This window comes from Brachyistius frenatus, unplaced genomic scaffold (genome assembly GCF_029030835.1).
Source record: "Brachyistius frenatus isolate BFR_SWC_R1_liver_20210118 unplaced genomic scaffold, ASM2903083v1 Contig_7, whole genome shotgun sequence".
NCBI lineage: Eukaryota > Metazoa > Chordata > Actinopteri > Embiotocidae > Brachyistius > Brachyistius frenatus.
The window spans coordinates 3,878,167-3,895,505 of record NW_027210606.1 but is presented as its reverse complement, the minus strand read 5'-3'; the positions used below and the strand labels follow the sequence as shown (position 1 = coordinate 3,895,505).

The window sequence follows — 17,339 nt, the reverse complement described above, 5'->3', positions numbered from 1 at the left end:
ACATTACACATTAAATAGACCATTGGGATGGTATAATTGTTATTCTGCAGTATTGCAACTGCTATAACTTTCTGCCTTGCAGGCTGTTACTTTTGCCTTTGCATCAATTGCCGATATTAATTTTATTTCTGCTGCTATTCTGCAACTAACAATCTTCAGAATCAGTATTATCACCTCCGCCTTCGTCATAACAAATGAACCAGTAACGATGACTTTACACGAGGCTAATAAATGGATATAAAAGTCCAAATGGACCATGGGCCTGCTATTACAACCTGCACTGAGCCAATACATTTCCAGTTTTAAAGGAACAACAACAAAAAAATTTAAATCATCTTTTAGTTTTGTGTTTTTCTTTCATTTGATATTTGAATGTGAGACTCCTCTATAATTTATATCACTTCATTTGATGAAGGGTAGCGCCGGTTGCACTCCGACCGGGCGATATTTCATGATCTTGCAACAACAGCCCTGTCAGGAGTCTCATGTTTTCTTCTACCCATTGTGTGTTTCAGGAAGAGTGCTATATCTGTCCAGCTGCAGATTATAAAACTGACACGGGGAAGAGGAGGAGAATAAGTGGATGAAGAGAGGACAGATGATGATATCCGTGGGTTTGTTTATCCTTGGGCCACTTAACATAGGTGTCCAAAACAGCACAATGCATCAAAGAGAGGAGCTATTTCTATAAAGCAGAGACTGATCTAAATATTCACCGACAATCTGCTGACAATGACAGATGACATTCAGCATCTCAAGAATGATGAATTTATATGACTGTGTGGCTGTATTTGTGTAAGTGTTCACAAATGGGACTTCTTTGTTGATTTTAAAGTGTCTTATTTGTCATTGCGCAACCAAATCATTGTATGAATTAAAGTAAGATTCATAGACACAATGAAGTTCCTTAACAAATTAAAACTTTGAACTCAGAAAATTAACAGAGGTATTGTGTCTTTGTAAGTATAAACTCAAAGATGACCTTATTTTAAGAGGTGCTTTGAGTTTATTAGCTTACATTATTCACTGTCATCAATCAAAAGAGACGTAAATAATGAGTCTGCTGAGTTGTGAAGGTGTGAAGTATAAACATTTAGTGTACAATGTTGAAGTTTACTTGTTATTTCTAGTTTATATTATACTTTTCAGAGATACATTACTTCATTGATTTGACAGTCAGTTACTTGGAAGATCAAGGTTTATCACTTTTTAAAATACGATGCTTTATCCTGTGATTGGCAAGAAGTTCAAACTACCTTTACTTTGACCACCTACAACATAAAATGCTGCACATAAATCCAAAAATATATCACACTGACAGGAGTACTTCATAAGGAGTAAGCTACTTTTACCTTCGATACTCAAAAGTAGGCTAAATAGTTCTATTATTTATCTTGTGAAAGAGGCTATATAGGTTACGGTATAGTATGTTTACAAGGGTGTTACAATAGGAGAAATTAAATCCCTGTAGTAACTCTTTAAGTTGGCTGTAAAGAGTGAGAATGAAACAGCAGAAACAAATCAATCAAGATTTGTTTTTATTGACATTAGATAAAAAAAATTGTGAGTCGTTAAAGTGCCATACCCTTAAACTTTGACTGTAAGCCTTGTGTCTTTCAAGCATCTCTCTTTTTGACAGTAAAATTTTATGTTGAGGATTTATTCTTTCCACTTCAAGACACGAACTAGTAAACTGTGATGACCTGAAACACAAAAAGAGTCAGCTGAGTCCTCCCTCCACCAGAACAGATGTGTCTATGACAGGATACAGCTGTTGTTCTTCTTCAGCGATGGTCTCTTCTTCTCTGCTGGTCTTGGTACAGCGTCTCTGCGCCTCCACCCCGCGGGGCTCAGCCGGTGCGGCTCGTTCACCTGATGCAGCAGCGAGCGGAACACCTGTTTACACCTGTGCGCGCAGACGGTAAAAGACGCGCTCTCGCCGCCCCGCAGCTCCGGAATCTCGTCGCGGAGCCGTCGCACCTCCTCGAAGGACCGGGGGTCGTCCACCGCCGTAAACCGGGGCGAAGGCGTCACTGTGGCGGATGCGGAGCTTCCGCACGGCCGGGAACGAGTAGCTCCCACTCGTGTCCAAGATCTCCAGACGCATCTTCCCAGACATACCCGCAGTGTCGTACTCCAGCACGCGAAGCTCCTCGACCGTGCGATGTACTTGTGCTCAAAGTAGTCGTGGAGGAAACGGCGGATGAGCGCAGTCTTTCCGACCCCTGCCGACCCAAGGAACACCAACCGTTGGGACGTCCCGACAGAGACATGCTGATCTGACCTGCGGGACGCAGGGCTGCACCGCGGCTCCGACCGAGGATATGAATTGATATGACGATGGTCTCCTCTTAAAGCCGTTATTTATAGGCCCCTCTCCACCGATACAAGCCCACACTCGCATGAGTTTCACCACTCAAAATACACACTAACAGACACTAAAAGACCATGCAGGGCACCAAAAATGATTTTTTTTTTTTTAAATGAATGTGTTCTACTGGTACGTCAACAATCACTCATGGTCACACAAGCACGAGCTCTTGTTTGCAGCACTATGAGTCATCAAACTTCAAGCAGCACTGCATCCTTCTCAGGAACTTCAACAGTTTCCATCCCCGTGTTTATATGTGATGAAGATAGGATATTAATCAGATATTGGCAAACAAACAAGTAGATTTGATTTTAGAATTTGTTTCTTCGGTAGGATATTTAGGGGTCCAAGCAGCATAGCTGCACGGGACCCTCTTGTCTTTGTTCCCGTTATTATTATTATTCCACTTACGCTTATTTTTCTCAGCTAAAAGTTATTGTGCAGCAAAAATTGATTCGGTGAAACTCACAAAATGTGTCGTGGAGGATCAAACTTTAAAATCAAACGAACAAAACAAAACAAGAAATGTAAACCTTAAAAACCAAAAACAATACAGCCAACAAAATTCATAAAAAAAATAAAAACGTTTTTTTTTCCAGCTTTCAGAGACAGACAGTCTGCACTAAGTGAGAGTTGAGAGCCTAGTTTGCACACAGTCAGCCAGCTTGAGAGACTTTTGTTATTGGTTGATGTTAGCAGTTAACTCTTTAGCTCTCTGATACAAACATGCACAAAAATTATATAAAACAACAACCAGAAAATAAATAACTTCTTTGATCCTCAAGTCACAGCCAAGGGGTAAGAAAAAATAATTACAAAATAAGTAGACCTCAGACCGTTGGTTATTTGTGAACTGAGAAAATTATAATGTGTTATTTATTAAAACCTGTTCAACTCAGACCATCATTTGAAATATGTTTTTGAAGGATCTTTACAGTATGGTACAGCAGCATTTCCCTTTTGCTCTTGGTTCATTATCCCCACATGGTTTTGTTATTGTGCTCTTAGGTACGGTCTAGCAGTCATAAAGCATTCAGGCGCACGACTAAGACATACAGACACGTGCGGTCGTGTACACCAGGTGTGAGTCATGGAGGTCTCATGATGGTCCTCCCACAGAGATCCGCTGTTTGATCCACACACACATTTTCTTTCAGAAATGATCATCTGCTGATTTTTGTGCCGTGCTATTAAAAACACAGGAAGGGAAGCTGTTTGAGTGGACCACACCTGGGGGGGATTTCTTGAGAAGCAGCTGGGTGTGTGATGAAGTTTGACAGCACAGCAGATGGTTGGCAGGATTTCAAAGTATCACATATTTGTATAAACACACCCATCAAAGGGTGGTAAAGAACTTAATTGTTTACCCCGAGGCGTGAAATTATTGTCACAAGATACGAAACTCTCCCCTGTGTCTTGCTGGCTCACATGTCTGTCTGGACGTGCCTGTCACTGCGTAAATAGATGATAATCTGACAATGTGAGCATGCATCAGTTTGTTCTTTCTCTTATCTTTTCATTTGAAAAAGGTCAGTATGAGAAGTAGTATAACAGAAGCAAACAAGACAGGAACAAATAAAAAAAAAAAGAACAAACAATCCAACTGACAAACTCAACTGAGTTTACAGCTTTTTCAACTGCTGCAACTTTAACACATCCTTTAAAAAACAAAACTGTTAACTGTTTATGGCATTTTATAGGTCCTATTGGCATAAACCACAGCATCTTTGCAAAGCAAATACTTGTACTTGTTATGCACCAGTCTCAGCAACACTGTCAGGAGGGGTAATAAACTACTACGTGTAGACTACATGGTATGTAAACGTATGCAGGCACCTCGAAATCACACTTGTAAATTTCATTCAAAAACTATGGAGGTTAATGCTGCTGCCTTTCAGCCACAGGGGCATGAAGTGAGGTTGATGTTGGATGGTAAGACCAGGTGACCTTCAGACCTTGTTTAGAGCAGAGACCTATAAAAAAACAAGAAAAAAAAACCTTCCCAAGCTCATTCCACAAAATTAGAAGCGCGTTCTAATCATATTTCCTTAAATAACCAGAGCAAAACCATGAAAAACAGAGGTATCCACATACATATAGGGCCCACAGTGAAATCAATTGTGAATCTCCTTCACATGATCTACACCAGATGGCAGCAGTACACACCTTAAAACAAGTTTGAGAGACAGTTGTGGTTCAAATGTACACGGGAATATTACTGCAGCTAGAAATATGAGACGTGCAGAAGTAAGAGCGTTACGTTTCTACACAGCAGGGAAACACAGGTGTGAGTAATCAAATCAGTGACGGCCTCATGTCATTTGAGCAGTGCAGAGCAGTTGTTCCAGTGCTGTGTTTAAAAAAAACTAAAAACAAAACGTTGCAGTCAAAAAGAACAATGAAAAAGTTGTCATGTCCTACACACAATATAGGAGGTTTCTCTCTGTCTCTCTCTCTTTTTACAGATTTCAGCTGCTGACATTCTGAAGAAGCTTCATTCAAAGACAAAGGCCATGAGATTTGGTTTTGTTTTTATCAGCCTGCATAAAGGATTGAGTGTCCCTCTAGACTCTAGAGGGACACTCTGCTGGATCTGCTGGTGTCAAACATACGGCCCGCGGGCCAGATCCGGCCCGCCAGGGGGTCCAGCTCCCCCGCCGGATGACTTTGCTAAGTGTGAAAATTACAGAGAGACATAAATTGCATTTCTATGAGAAAATGGAGGTTTATGAGTACAAACGTTTTGTTATTTTTTTTTTTTTTTTTTAATCGATCCAGTAATTGCTTCAAAAACAGCGTAAATGGGCTGATGTCTGAGTTTTTGGTCTTTATGTTTCTAGTTTATTGTAGAAAGACCTTAAAATAGGGTTTATCATCCAAAAACCTTCACCAATGATTTAAACAAAGAGAAATATTGTTGTTATGTATGCGTTATTATGCTATGATTTTACTGGTCTGGCCCACTTGAGATCAAAGTGGGCAGTATGTGGCCCCTTACCTAAAATGAGTTTGACACCCCTGCAGAGATTTCCAGTGGATTTCCAGCCATGTTGGCAGTGTGCCTCAAATATGTCAATCTGTTGGTCCAGTCTGAAATATCTCTACAACTACTGAATGCACTCCAAAACAATTCTGGACGAGGAACATAAAGACTGGATGAATTGTAACAATGTTCTTGATCCTCCTCTTTTTATGCCTTATCCCCTTCTTGTGAGCATATGTCAATAATGCCTTTTGGGAATTTCTTTAAGCTTGGCACAAATGTTCACTTGGTCCCAGGGATGAACTAGATTGATTTTGGGGTCAAAAGTTAAGGTCCCTGTGACCTCAATTTGACCTTTTCTCATGAACATGATATCTCAGGAACACCTCAAAGGAATTTCTTCAACTTTGCCACAAATGTTCAATTGGACTTAAAGATAAACGGAATAAATTTTGGTAAACAAAGGTCAAAGGTCAGGGTCAGTATGACTTTATATCAATCCTATCCATCCAGTACATTCTTGTACTTCTATCTTAAAATTTGGCACAAATATTCACTTGGACTCAAGAGTGAATTGATTGAAATGTGGTGTTCAAAGGTCAAAGGTAACTGATCTCACAAAACACAGTGGCCATAACTCAAGAATTCATAATCATGACAAAATTTCACACAAATATCTAGTAAGGTAAAACGATGGAGTCATAATGTTTCATATCCAAGAGGTCAAAGGTCAAATTTTGCTGTGACATCATAATGTTCTGCACCAACACATTTCTAGCCTTTACTAACACCATAACTCATATAACCATATTTCACATCCACATCAGATACTGAATTGGTGACACTAATCTTTAGTGTCCACCTTGAAGCTGTGTGGATTTTTTAGATCTTCCATCCTCTTGCAATGAATTATCCATGTTTTAGAATTTGAAGCTTCTTCGTCGCAACATCTATATTTGAAGTATTGTTCTTCTTTATCTCCTTCATGTCTCAGGAGTCTCCTCTTGTGTACACAAATTCAAGAAACAAACTGTCCTTCTATGAATGGTCAACAAAAACCCTTTTTGCTGCAGATCTTGTCTTTTCATTATGTCCTGCTTTGTATTCACTTCTGCTCACTGTTCTCTCCTTTCACTCTTGTGCCATATTAATTTTTTTTGGCAGGCACATTGGCTCAAGCCTGACATGTGTTTTCTTTTATAGGCTTTGCACACAAACAAAGACTCACTGAACAGGAATGGGACTATTATTGTGTTAATGTGAGCACCGTTGAAGCTCCAATTCATTCAGGTTCTATCGCGTCTGTGCTTCTCGAGGTTTTTATTTACAAAGTCTTCTTTTCATTATTCAGTATCAGAAACTGTATCTGCAGCTATGTGACTGTTTGACTTTGACTGTTGCAAGGTTTATTGAGATTTTTGATCCATGTGTGTCTCTTGCGTCTCTGAACATTCATCCACCTCAAGCCCCATCCCTGCCATGACTTGTTACCATGGCAACACGCAGAGAACCTGCAGTAAAAATTGAAAGAGGTTGGTCCGTGTGTCCTGTATCTGTTAGAACACACAAGTTTTACACTGTCTGACTGACTTCTTACTTTCTAAAGAGGAGGAGAGTCGAGTTTCCTCTGCAGAAGGACGGAGAAAGTAGAGTAGGTTACCTCCCTCTCCACCTCACCTTCCTTCCTCTTGTACAGTTTTGGCTCTGAAACCTCAAGGGGACGTGATGCAGGCTCTTTCTTCCTTCTCCCACACACGACCACATTTGCAAAATCATGACAATGAATTTTCTTATCAGAACAAGATGGTTGCCACATTGGGAATAACTGAAGAGAAACGGAGGACAAAAATGAAGTTGTAAGACACAGGGGAAATAATTGGCTAATTAATAGAGTCAATTCATCATTGGGTTTAATCCTTCAAATGAGATTTAATGAAAAATATGAAATCGTGACACACGTATCCTATTAACAATTTAAGTTCTGACCTGATTCGTCTCCTCTTCCTCCAGCTTTTTAATGTTAGAACTGTTATCACGGTAGCATCAATGGGACAGAAAGATTTCTGGCCCTCAAAGAAACTACAGTGCACCCGGAAAGTATTCACAGCGCTTCACTCTTTCCACATTTTGTTATGTTACAGCTTTATTCCAAAATGGATTAAATTGATTTTTCCCCTCAAAATTCTACACACAACACCCCATAATGATAACGTGAAAGAAGTTTGTTTAAAATTTTTGCAAATCTATGAAAAATAATGAAAATATAACACATACACAAATATTCACAGCCTTTGCTCAATACTTTGTTGAAGCACCTTTGGCAGGAATTACAGCCTCAAGTCTTTTTGAGTATGATGCTATAAGCTTGGCACACCTATTCTTGGGCAGTTTCTCCCGTTCTTCTTTGCAGGACCTCCAGTATTTCCAGTTTTTTTTTTTATACTTCCACGAAAGCAACTGCCAGAGACATTACATTTTGGGGTTGTCCATCCCATTCTCATTAATGCAATATCTCAATGTTTTGAGGTTTCTTTAAATCTGGCACAATCATTTACTTTGATTTAAGGATAAACTATTTTCATTTTGCTGGTTAAATGTCAAAGGTCACTGTGACCTTACAAAACACTTTTGTGGCCATAACTCAAGAATCCTTAAGACAAAATCTCCATATCTGAAGCATTTGTCTCCTGTCATGGAACTTTGTATTTTGTGAGAATCAGCGTAGTTGGCCAAGTTCCTTCAGTCTTGACAACATAAAATATATTAATCTGGACAGACATGGATGTAAACTCCAACTTGACAGAGGCACACGATCAGATAGTTATTCTACTTCTTTCCTTCTTTTTTTTTTCAAAGGATTGGTTCACTCTAATTACGATTAAGACGAGTCCTCCATTGTGCTAGCGTCTTGCGAGGCTTTACTTTACTCACATTAGCTTGCAATGAAAATGTTAGCGTGCTGAGTTTTGCAGGTATTTGGTCATAACCCAAAGTACTGGACAGAGTGAAGCGTAGCAATAACGGAAGGAGCACCTGAGGTATTCTGATTCATTTTGAAGGGGAACACCAGTCAAATAGAACTTAATACAAATATATTCACTATATAAAACAACAAATGTGAACCTTATAGGGGAGCCAGAAGAGACACAAAAGATTTTGCACCAACCTATTAAACGTCCAGATGTCTCCTTCTACCAAAATGGCGCGCCAACAGACTCGCACTGTCATCCACAGAGCCACATAACTAACATGGCTGAAAGAGTTTTCTCTGGTACAAAATCGATAACAGAAAATTAAGCAACTGGAAAAAAATAATAATCAAGAATTAGGTCCGCTGTTAGGAGGGAAAACTTTATTGGTGTTTAATCTCAGTTCAGTTCAAATGTAATAGGAAAACTGAATGCTGTGTGGAAGGCAGAGCCACAATGACAGACAAGAGAGAAGACTCCACCATTGTGTTTACACATCCGCAGCAGCACTCAGCCAAAGGCATCACTACAAACATGTGCTTCTAACTTTAATCAAATTTGTGCAGATATTTAGTCACCATCTTTTCACAGTTAGAATTAATACATTTATTTAAGTCCCTTTGTGCATTTGAAGGTATAGACTTGTATGTGCTAGCAAGGCATTATCCACCACTTCCCCATCACCCCTCTGAACAGAAGGCTAAGAAAAGCTCCTTCACTCAATGAGTAGATTTTAAAGGTCCTTTTAGTCACCTTCCTTTGTTTCATCTTGTAATATAATTGAAAATCCGGGGAACCAGATAAAACTGTGTGGATCTAGTGTTGAAGGAAAAACTTTGACCTCTTACCCCTTCACTGAAATTTTCTTCGGCACATTGACGATTAATGAAGGAAAACTGGAGGGTGCACAGGCGACAAATATGGTAAATCTGGCAGCCATATCCCCTTTCTTCGTTTCCATGGTTACTATGTTTTCAGCGACAAAGAAAGCATTATTTACAGCAGGAGCATGTAAATCAGTAACATCGCTTCAGCCGATGTGCATTCTGCTTTAGAGTTTGAAAGAGAACAGGATGTGAAAGCAGCATACAGAAGCAGCAGGACATTTAAGAGGAGAAGGTTACATATTGTAGGTTATGAGTTATAGCGCTCTACATGTTTGTTAAACCAGTAGTTACCACAGATAGGCACAACTAATAATAGTAACCTGACATTTATCAGGTACAGCTTGTGTAAAATTGACTGGAAGTGAAACAAATAATGTGCAACCACATTATAATAGATTAATTAAACGGCAAGTCAGTGGAAATCCAAAACTCCAGTAAAAAGCCCAGTAAGAAGAGATAATGACCAAGAAAAAAATAAAAATAAATCAAACACCTGTAGTGCTTTGGTGCCACGACTTCCAGTTCATCAGCTTTAATTTCCACCAGACATCCATCCAAACATATTCACAACTACACACACACACACACACACACACACACACACACATATATATATATGCAAAGAGAAACAGCTACCTACAGTATTTATCAATAGTTTGAAGCGTTGTGTCAGACAGTGGAGAAGTCCGGCTGTGCTTTCTCAATATTCCCAGAGGGTGGCACTGTCCAGGGAGTCTGCGGTGGCCTTCAGCCCCCCTGCGTGGTCTCCTTTAAGGTATTTCCCGCCCAAAGCGCGAATGGCCATCTTGTTGAGGTCGCAGAACTCGAGCAGGAACTGGACAGGCGAGGAGCTGCCGCACACCACCGCTGTGTCGTCTCCAACGCTCCAGTACTTCCCCTGGGAGTCTGGACAAACAACGCACTTAATGAGGCTTGGCACATGCACACAGCACATATAGAGCTGGCTGATTGTTTTTTAAATCTTTCAGGGTCAAATTTACTCGACATCACACAAAACCCCCATTTCATCATGGAGATAATGATAATAATACATCACAGTGAGTCACTGTTCAGGCCTAAGTATGTATGCTGGTTGAAGTGGGTTTCAGATGACTGATGCTTCGAACCATAACGTTATTCCCATTAGATGTTTTCAAGATTGATTTTCACTGAAGCACAGTGGAGATAAACATGGTTGTGGTGAGCACTATTTTTAACAGCCACAACAATCCCTACATTCATAAACTAATCAATCAAATTAAAATCAAACCCACAAGACAAGACAATGGAGAGATTGTGCAAAGGAATCTGATCCAGCGTCTTGTATTAAAAAGGTTTCAGTTGACTTTCAAGTGTCTTATGTCTTATCTTCCTTCCAGCAAGTCTAAATTTGGTTTCAACCCCTCTATTGTGCTATTTGTATTATTAAAAGACTTATTGTCATAAAAATGTAACTAGAATGATGCCTCGTGGTTGTATGGCTCCACCAACCAGTCAAATTGGAGTTAGTTTGTCCAGACTCAAGGCTTTCCAAACATAGTACATTCATGAGCATGGGAAGGATGTGAGGTCAGAGTGACCACTGACCTTTGAGCCCTAAAATCTAATCAGTTCATCCTTCACTAAGTGAACACTCAAAGAAATTCCTTCAAAGCATTATTAATATATTGTGTTCACAAGACTGGGATGCATGCAGCTGTTGCATGCTAAAAGGTTCACTCTCCGTTTTATAAGCTGATATGTCCATGTTGTATTTTTACAGCTTCAACTGCCCATAAGAAGCCAAAAAATATTTGAATGCAGGTTTAAAGAGACTCCTCAAAGTGCTTGTCTCAGAAAAGGCTGCATAGCAAACAGTGTTAATCTCTTACAATAAAAATCACCTGCTATCCAGATGCTAAAACATGCTAATATTTACATATTTACTACACATGGGACTTTAATATAACTAGCTTTGCCTTGTTTTGGAAAACTACCGGCAATCATGAGCTATGTGACTTGTAATTTACAGGTGAACCATTCTAAAACAACACCATGTTTCTGTGAAGTCATGATGTTACACAATCACCTACCTTTGAGGGCGTAGGCACCGTTATGGAACTCCAGCTGGAAAACATCGTACGATGCTCGGTTGGAGTCCAGAGTCGCCACCCCGGCTTTACGAGCCCCGATGAAACCTTGCTCCCCACGTAGAACGATGATTGGACGGTTGATCAGCTTCATGAGGAACTGTTCAGCCTCCCCTGAAGAGACAGACTGATTAGGGTCCAATCAACATATCGGGAACTTGTTTCCCAAAAGCATCTTGAAGTAAAGATAATAATAGCCCATAGCCATACATGGGTATTTAGGTTATCTAAACTTCTTGGTGCTGCTAGGAAACAAGGTTTCCCCTGTTATTTGTCCTCATCATGGATGAAAAGAGTACTGAGATATTGTAGTCTGGAAGACGTACTGACATTTTACTTTCGAACGAGTACAACCTGATATCACGGCAAAGTGTAATGTATCCTTCCGTCCACTAGAGGGTAACATGTCAAATTTTTGCTTGTTTCATGTGTCAGTCAGATGTTTTTGCCTAGTGGTAGCGTGAAAAACCACATGGTTAAGGTTATACACAAAGACTATATTGCTTTAAAAAAAAAAATCCACATCACCCTCCCCCTGGATCTGAACCCTGGTCTCTTGGATACAAGTCTGTGACTTACGCCATAAGAACACCCCTCCAACGTCCATACAAGGACTCCACTGTCTTTGTACTTTATTTAATAATGTCCGTCATATGACCTCTGTTAAATAACCCAAGTCGGGTGACTTGCATCTTCCCCTCATGTCAATGAGACACCAAGCGTCACTAAGACACACTACCCTCTAGTGGACAGGTGGATGTATTGTCGGCTTTGCTGCGATTCTGGGCGAGAATAAATACGAATCCTGACTTTACCTGATATTAAAACTAATCAATTTCACAGTGCATTCAAAAGTACATGTACATAAATGCTAATTGTTTATATTAATTAGAGCATTTGTAATTAGTTACTTGCACCTCAAGCTCCTGTTTCAGGACCTCATGTTATTTGAGAAACATCAGAAAAGCGACTGACCTGTGTTGTCAACAGTAGCAGCCAGCTGCCCGTTCTTCTTAGCAATCACATACTTGCCGTTGGCTGCACGAACACACACACGACCATCACGCCACTCCAATTCAAAGTAACTATTGGCGGACCTGAAACCCACCCACACAATACAGAACTCAGTGAGCAGACTGTGAAGGATGGATATGTATCAACAATAGTGTGTTATGTACAACACTGTGCTGTGTGTGTGTGTGTGTGTGTGTGTGTGTGTGTGTGTGTGTGTGTGTGTGTGTGTGTGTGTGTGTGGTTACTTGGTGGAGGCGGTGCACTGTAATCCTCCGGCTGCTGTCAGTGCCCAGTATTTTCCAGAAGCAGTTCTGAAGGCACACTTTCTGTCCTCACGGCTCATCTCCAACTGAAAGACTTCCTGGTCCCCTTCCTCGTCCTGATTGGCTGACAGGTCCATGCCTAGAAAAGTGGGGCAGTCAGCTGTCAGATTTCATTTGTCTCTGGAGGTCTGAAAATCTGCTCCCCTCTAATTCATGAAGTTCTCCCAACAGACTCTTAAAGCGACAGGATATCCTGAACTCTCTATAGCTACCCAGATATTGCAGGAAATAGGCCAGTCCTCAATGGGGCTGAATGAGAGGAACAGGTGATGCCAGTAAGGAAGCTAGTTTCCCCACATGATAAAAGTTGATCAGTTCTAAATGATCGAACTGCATCGATCAGTCAGGTTTACAACATGTCTCATTCTCTTCTAATTATCATACTGTGAGGATATGGACATTCCTGCTTCTGTTTAGTTTCTGAAGCTGTGGACTCAAAACACTCTAACAAGATGAGGACTGCAAGATTGACCCTCTACAGATATTTGAAAGCAAAAATTGCAAAAAAGTGTTGGCCTGGTGAATAAGTATAACGGCTATTTTTGGGCAATTAGGGAGCAGAGCAACAACCTGTGACATACACTGTATATTCATATATAGCAGATATGGAGCAACATCCATCTGGAGTCAAATGGCATGTGTCACTCAGATATTCTTTTGTTTTAATGTGTACTTTTGTTGTTTATCAAATTTCTGTGTCTTCGGCTGCTCAATGCTCCTGCAGATTCAGCACTTACTGTAGTTGCTATGACGGTCTGCTATACAGCGCTGAGCAGGTTGAGTACATTGGGTTTTTAGGACTAAAAGCAGCCGCCTGACAATGAGAACCGTGAAAGTAAACCAAAACAATGAGCTAAAGCTCTGCAAAGCTGTTGGGAGCTGAAGAGTCGGCCGATAGGTGGGTTCATCCTAACACATTTTATATTACAGGTGGTCATTCAAACTATTATTAAGATACAAATTTGAGTTCGTGCGCCTTTAGTGCATCTTTGAAAGACAAAATGCTCCAGAGCAGAAAAACTCGCATCTTAAGTCATAACCAGCAATCTTCACACTTGAAACTTGACATAGGCCCGATTTTAGCCATTTGGCTGCTAGCTGACAAAATGCTCATGTTGGCCTACTGCTCAATTTCTTTGGCTCCAGATGAAGATGGTGGTTCTTAAAAAAAAAAAAGAGACAAAGGAAAGAGAACTGGGCCTCTCTCCTGGTCCTTCTAACGCATGTGCTGTCCCTCAGTCTTGCAATTGTGGTCACAAGGCTCGATCTACACTGACCTCTTTCAAACAAACATTATCTTTCTTCTTCAATCCATCTCACATTGAATGCTCTCTCTCTGTCTCTCTGACCCACACACAAAACACATTATACTCCAAAACAAACCCGTATTGATTGCATGGATGAACTACTGTTAATGATCGGTCATGTGCACAGCACCACAGAATCAGGCTGAGACTGGGAGGCGACAAAGGAGAAGCAGTTGCATGTGGCATAAAGATCCAAATTCAGCCCGACTGTCTGAGTCACACCTCACTCTTTGTCGCCTGTTTTCACTGCCATCTCCTTAATGTTATCGTCTTCGTCTGCAAAACACATTTCTCCTCCTTTCCTCTCTGTTCTCAGTCTATTCTGAGAGGAAGAAGGATGGATAACTGTAGACCGACGCTGACCCTGGACCAGCAACCACAATGCAGGGGTAGAATTACTGCAGAAAAATGTTAAGCTAAGCAGAGGCTGGCCAAAAGGAGGGGGGAGGGGGCATGATAATGAAAAACACATGGTGTGGGAGAAATGAAGTAACAGGAGTCTCTAATTCTGCTCTGCATTCTCTGACACACACCAAAATCATGCAACAGCTGCCTCTGCTGTGTGCCCAGTTATGCAGTGACTTCATGCTGAATGTGATTTTTTTTTTCTCCCCCCCCCCTCTGGCTCTGTGGCGCTGCAGAGCCTCACCTTGCCTCGTGGAGACGTTCCTCTCGTTGCCTGCAGTCAGCACGACCTGTGCGTGGCTGCGCTCCAGGCCGAACAGTTCATCCTTCCCCACCCGGCTGCTCTTCCCGGACTTCATCGTGCCGGTGGGGCCCACCGGTGCCAAGTAGCGGCCGTTGCAGTCGCGGAATGCCACTTTCCCGGAGCGGAACTCCAACACGTAGCCGGTGTCCTTGTCAGTTTTGGTGGCCAGGCTGCCGTCATTGCGGAGGAAGCGGTTGTCAGAGGTCTCGAGGTGGTAGCGCTGATCACGGTAGACCAGTGTCACGAGGGAGTCGACACCCCACGGGACATCCCGGTCTATTGACACCTCCTGCCGGTCCCCCTGCGCGCTCAGGTGGGCGAAGCGTTTGCGCGCAAAACTGTAGAGGTTGACCTGCGGGTGCACGGCCAGGTGCACGCTCCACTTCTCCGCCGGTGAGGCAGTCTGCGCGAAACAGGTGATCCGGTCCTCGCTGCCGCCCAGGAACCGACCGTGGGGTTCGGACTGCAGCGACCACCGCCCGTCCTCGTGCGCTGTGACCACGAAGCGGCAGTCCCGGCCGCGCGTCTCGCTGTCCGCGGTAACGTTGCCGTCTTTGTCCGTGGCGAGGTAGCGGCCCAGGTGGGAGAGCAGGAACACGACGCTGCCGTCTTCCCCGGTCTGCTCCAGGGTCCAGGTCTGCTTCTTCTTCAGGCTGCTGGCTGAGGCGTTGATTTTGAAGCCGAAGGTCTCCGCCGTCAGATACTTCCCGGCGCTGTTGATGAGCCCAAGAGGGATCCGCAGCAGGTCCCCGTCAGCACCGTTGGAGGACATGATTCTCGTGTGAAGAGAGGAGAGGAGAGAAGAAAAGAGATGCAGGGCTTGTAGAGAGACACAGAGAGAGGGGGAGATTGTGGGGATGTCTGAGGGAGAGAGAGAGAGAGAGAGAGCTGTGCTGACTGATGATGATGATGATGATGATGAATGTTCCCTGACTGAAAACCCAGACCGCCTCGCTGCTGGAGCTGCAGGACTGAGAGTTTTTTCTAACGCCAGTACACGCCCCACATACAGAGGAGCTCACTGCAATTTTGGCAAACCACCCTTTCCTGCACAACTCTCCGCTGTTCACCTACACCCACATCACTACCTCCCAAACCACTCCTGTTCCTTTACTTCCCCTCCTTCTGAATGACATCTGCTCACCCTCACTCCCACATATATGTCCACTCACTTACAAAACGGTTTGGTTTTCAGGGTTGAGTTTGTGAGATATTGGAATAAAACGCATCAGAATGACACCAACACCCACACACATAGTTTGGAGTGAACAGAACCCTGAACTTCTACCCTGTCCAACACCTTTTGGATGGACCGGAGCTGTGACTGGGCCTCTTCTCTCTTTCCCCTGGTGACATGTTGTCATGCGAACATATCTGCTGTGAGGTCAGAGGTCATGTCTGCTCTAACTTTCTCTCCCCAACCCCCTCTTTCTCTCTTCTAAAACTCTGCGATCAACATTGAAATCGCTCCGCTTCAAAGGGCCGTGTTGAGCGATATATGCAGGTAATCAAATCTTTGTTATGAAAACACACATGAAAATCAGACATGAAGACCAAAACTAAAAGTGTGGATGGGTGTTTCCTGAGCTTGCTTCCTTCTTTGTGATTCTCCACCTTCTGGTCTGGTTGGCCCTGCCTGTCTCTTCCGTCCTCGTCCCCTGGGCTCTGTCATGGCTCCGGCCTGCACACCCACCTTTATTTATCCTGGAGAGAGTTAAACGGGTGTGTGCTTATCTTTTCCTCACACCAACTAAAACAATATTAGCGTGGCAAATCTCTCTGAAAAGCCAATTTATCCAGTTGAGGATTTTATGCCATTTTATATGTATTTTCTGCTGGATCTAATGATAAATCTGATTATATTAATAACGTTTTGAGTGCTTTATCCAGCAAAGATATCAGCTTCTAAAGCTATAATGAAGTGATGCTTACACAGTAATGGTCATGTGTCTTGTAGCCTGACTCAGATTCCCTTCAGAGTGCCTTAGAACTGAAATAACTTGCACTTAATACTTCTGAATGTAACTTGAGTCGCTTAAAGCAGGCAAATTTGCATAAGTTTGCTTGTATATGTTTATAGTTATACATCTGGCAAGTAGAAATGACATTGCCTGTTAAGAGCTGATGTCATTTTGAGGTTTTGCTGTCAGTTGACTGTAACTTGAACCTTTGGGCTGTTAACTGTTATCTAGACAAAGAAAAGCAAAATTTATGTCACTGCTCTGGGATCTCATAAGCTTAGATTTTTCATCAGTTTTGGCATTTTAACAGACAAAAACCTTAAATGAACGGTTTTCCACAAACAAACAAAAAAGAAGCCGCAACAGAGAAAAGCATCTTTTGTGCATAATTTAGATTTGTCCCATGTGCCCAAATGTCCAATGAAATGAAGACACACGAGGATGTGAGATCATGAGAGCATGAAAACTACAGAGGAAATATTAAAAAAAAAATATGACATTTTTTTTGTCAGTAAAACATGCATGACTCCAATTTAAGCAAGTGTGGGCCTGGCGAGGGCTTTGAATGAGGTTGGGATTTGACTGTAAGAAGAGTGTGGGTTTGGACAGGACATGGAGAGTGGGCCGGGAATGAGCCTGTGAGGGAAATGTGGAGGAGGGGGCGGGGGATGGGGATGGGGAGGGGG

At 42.1% G+C, this 17,339-nt stretch overlaps 1 protein-coding gene and 1 pseudogene across 1 annotated transcript; both read right to left on the bottom strand.

Moving 5' to 3' along the window:
• Positions 1–1,492: 1,492 nt before the first annotated feature.
• Positions 1,493–2,273, bottom strand: LOC138615645 (dexamethasone-induced Ras-related protein 1-like; annotated as a pseudogene).
• A 6,418-nt stretch (positions 2,274–8,691) lies between these two features.
• LOC138615814 (fascin-like) lies at positions 8,692–15,669 on the bottom strand. The gene is made up of 5 exons (XM_069689651.1): positions 14,633–15,669; positions 12,599–12,755; positions 12,315–12,436; positions 11,283–11,453; positions 8,692–10,116 (listed from the first exon to the last, which is right to left on the bottom strand). Exons 1-5 carry the CDS (start codon positions 15,462–15,464, stop codon positions 9,911–9,913), a joined length of 1,488 nt encoding a protein of 495 aa, XP_069545752.1. The 5' UTR covers positions 15,465–15,669; the 3' UTR covers positions 8,692–9,910.
• Between the last annotated feature and the right edge of the window lie 1,670 nt (positions 15,670–17,339).

Coding starts and splice junctions, on each gene's coding strand:
- LOC138615814 (XM_069689651.1), bottom strand. CDS start 15,464: ATGTCCTCCAACGGTGCTGACGGGGACCTGCTGCGGATCCCTCTTGGG. Junction 11,454..12,314: donor TGCTACTGTTGACAACACAG/GTCAGTCGCTTT, acceptor CTGTCTCTTCAG/GGGAGGCTGAACAGTTCCTC. Junction 10,117..11,282: donor CGGTGCCTACGCCCTCAAAG/GTAGGTGATTGT, acceptor TTGTTTGTCCAG/ACTCCCAGGGGAAGTACTGG.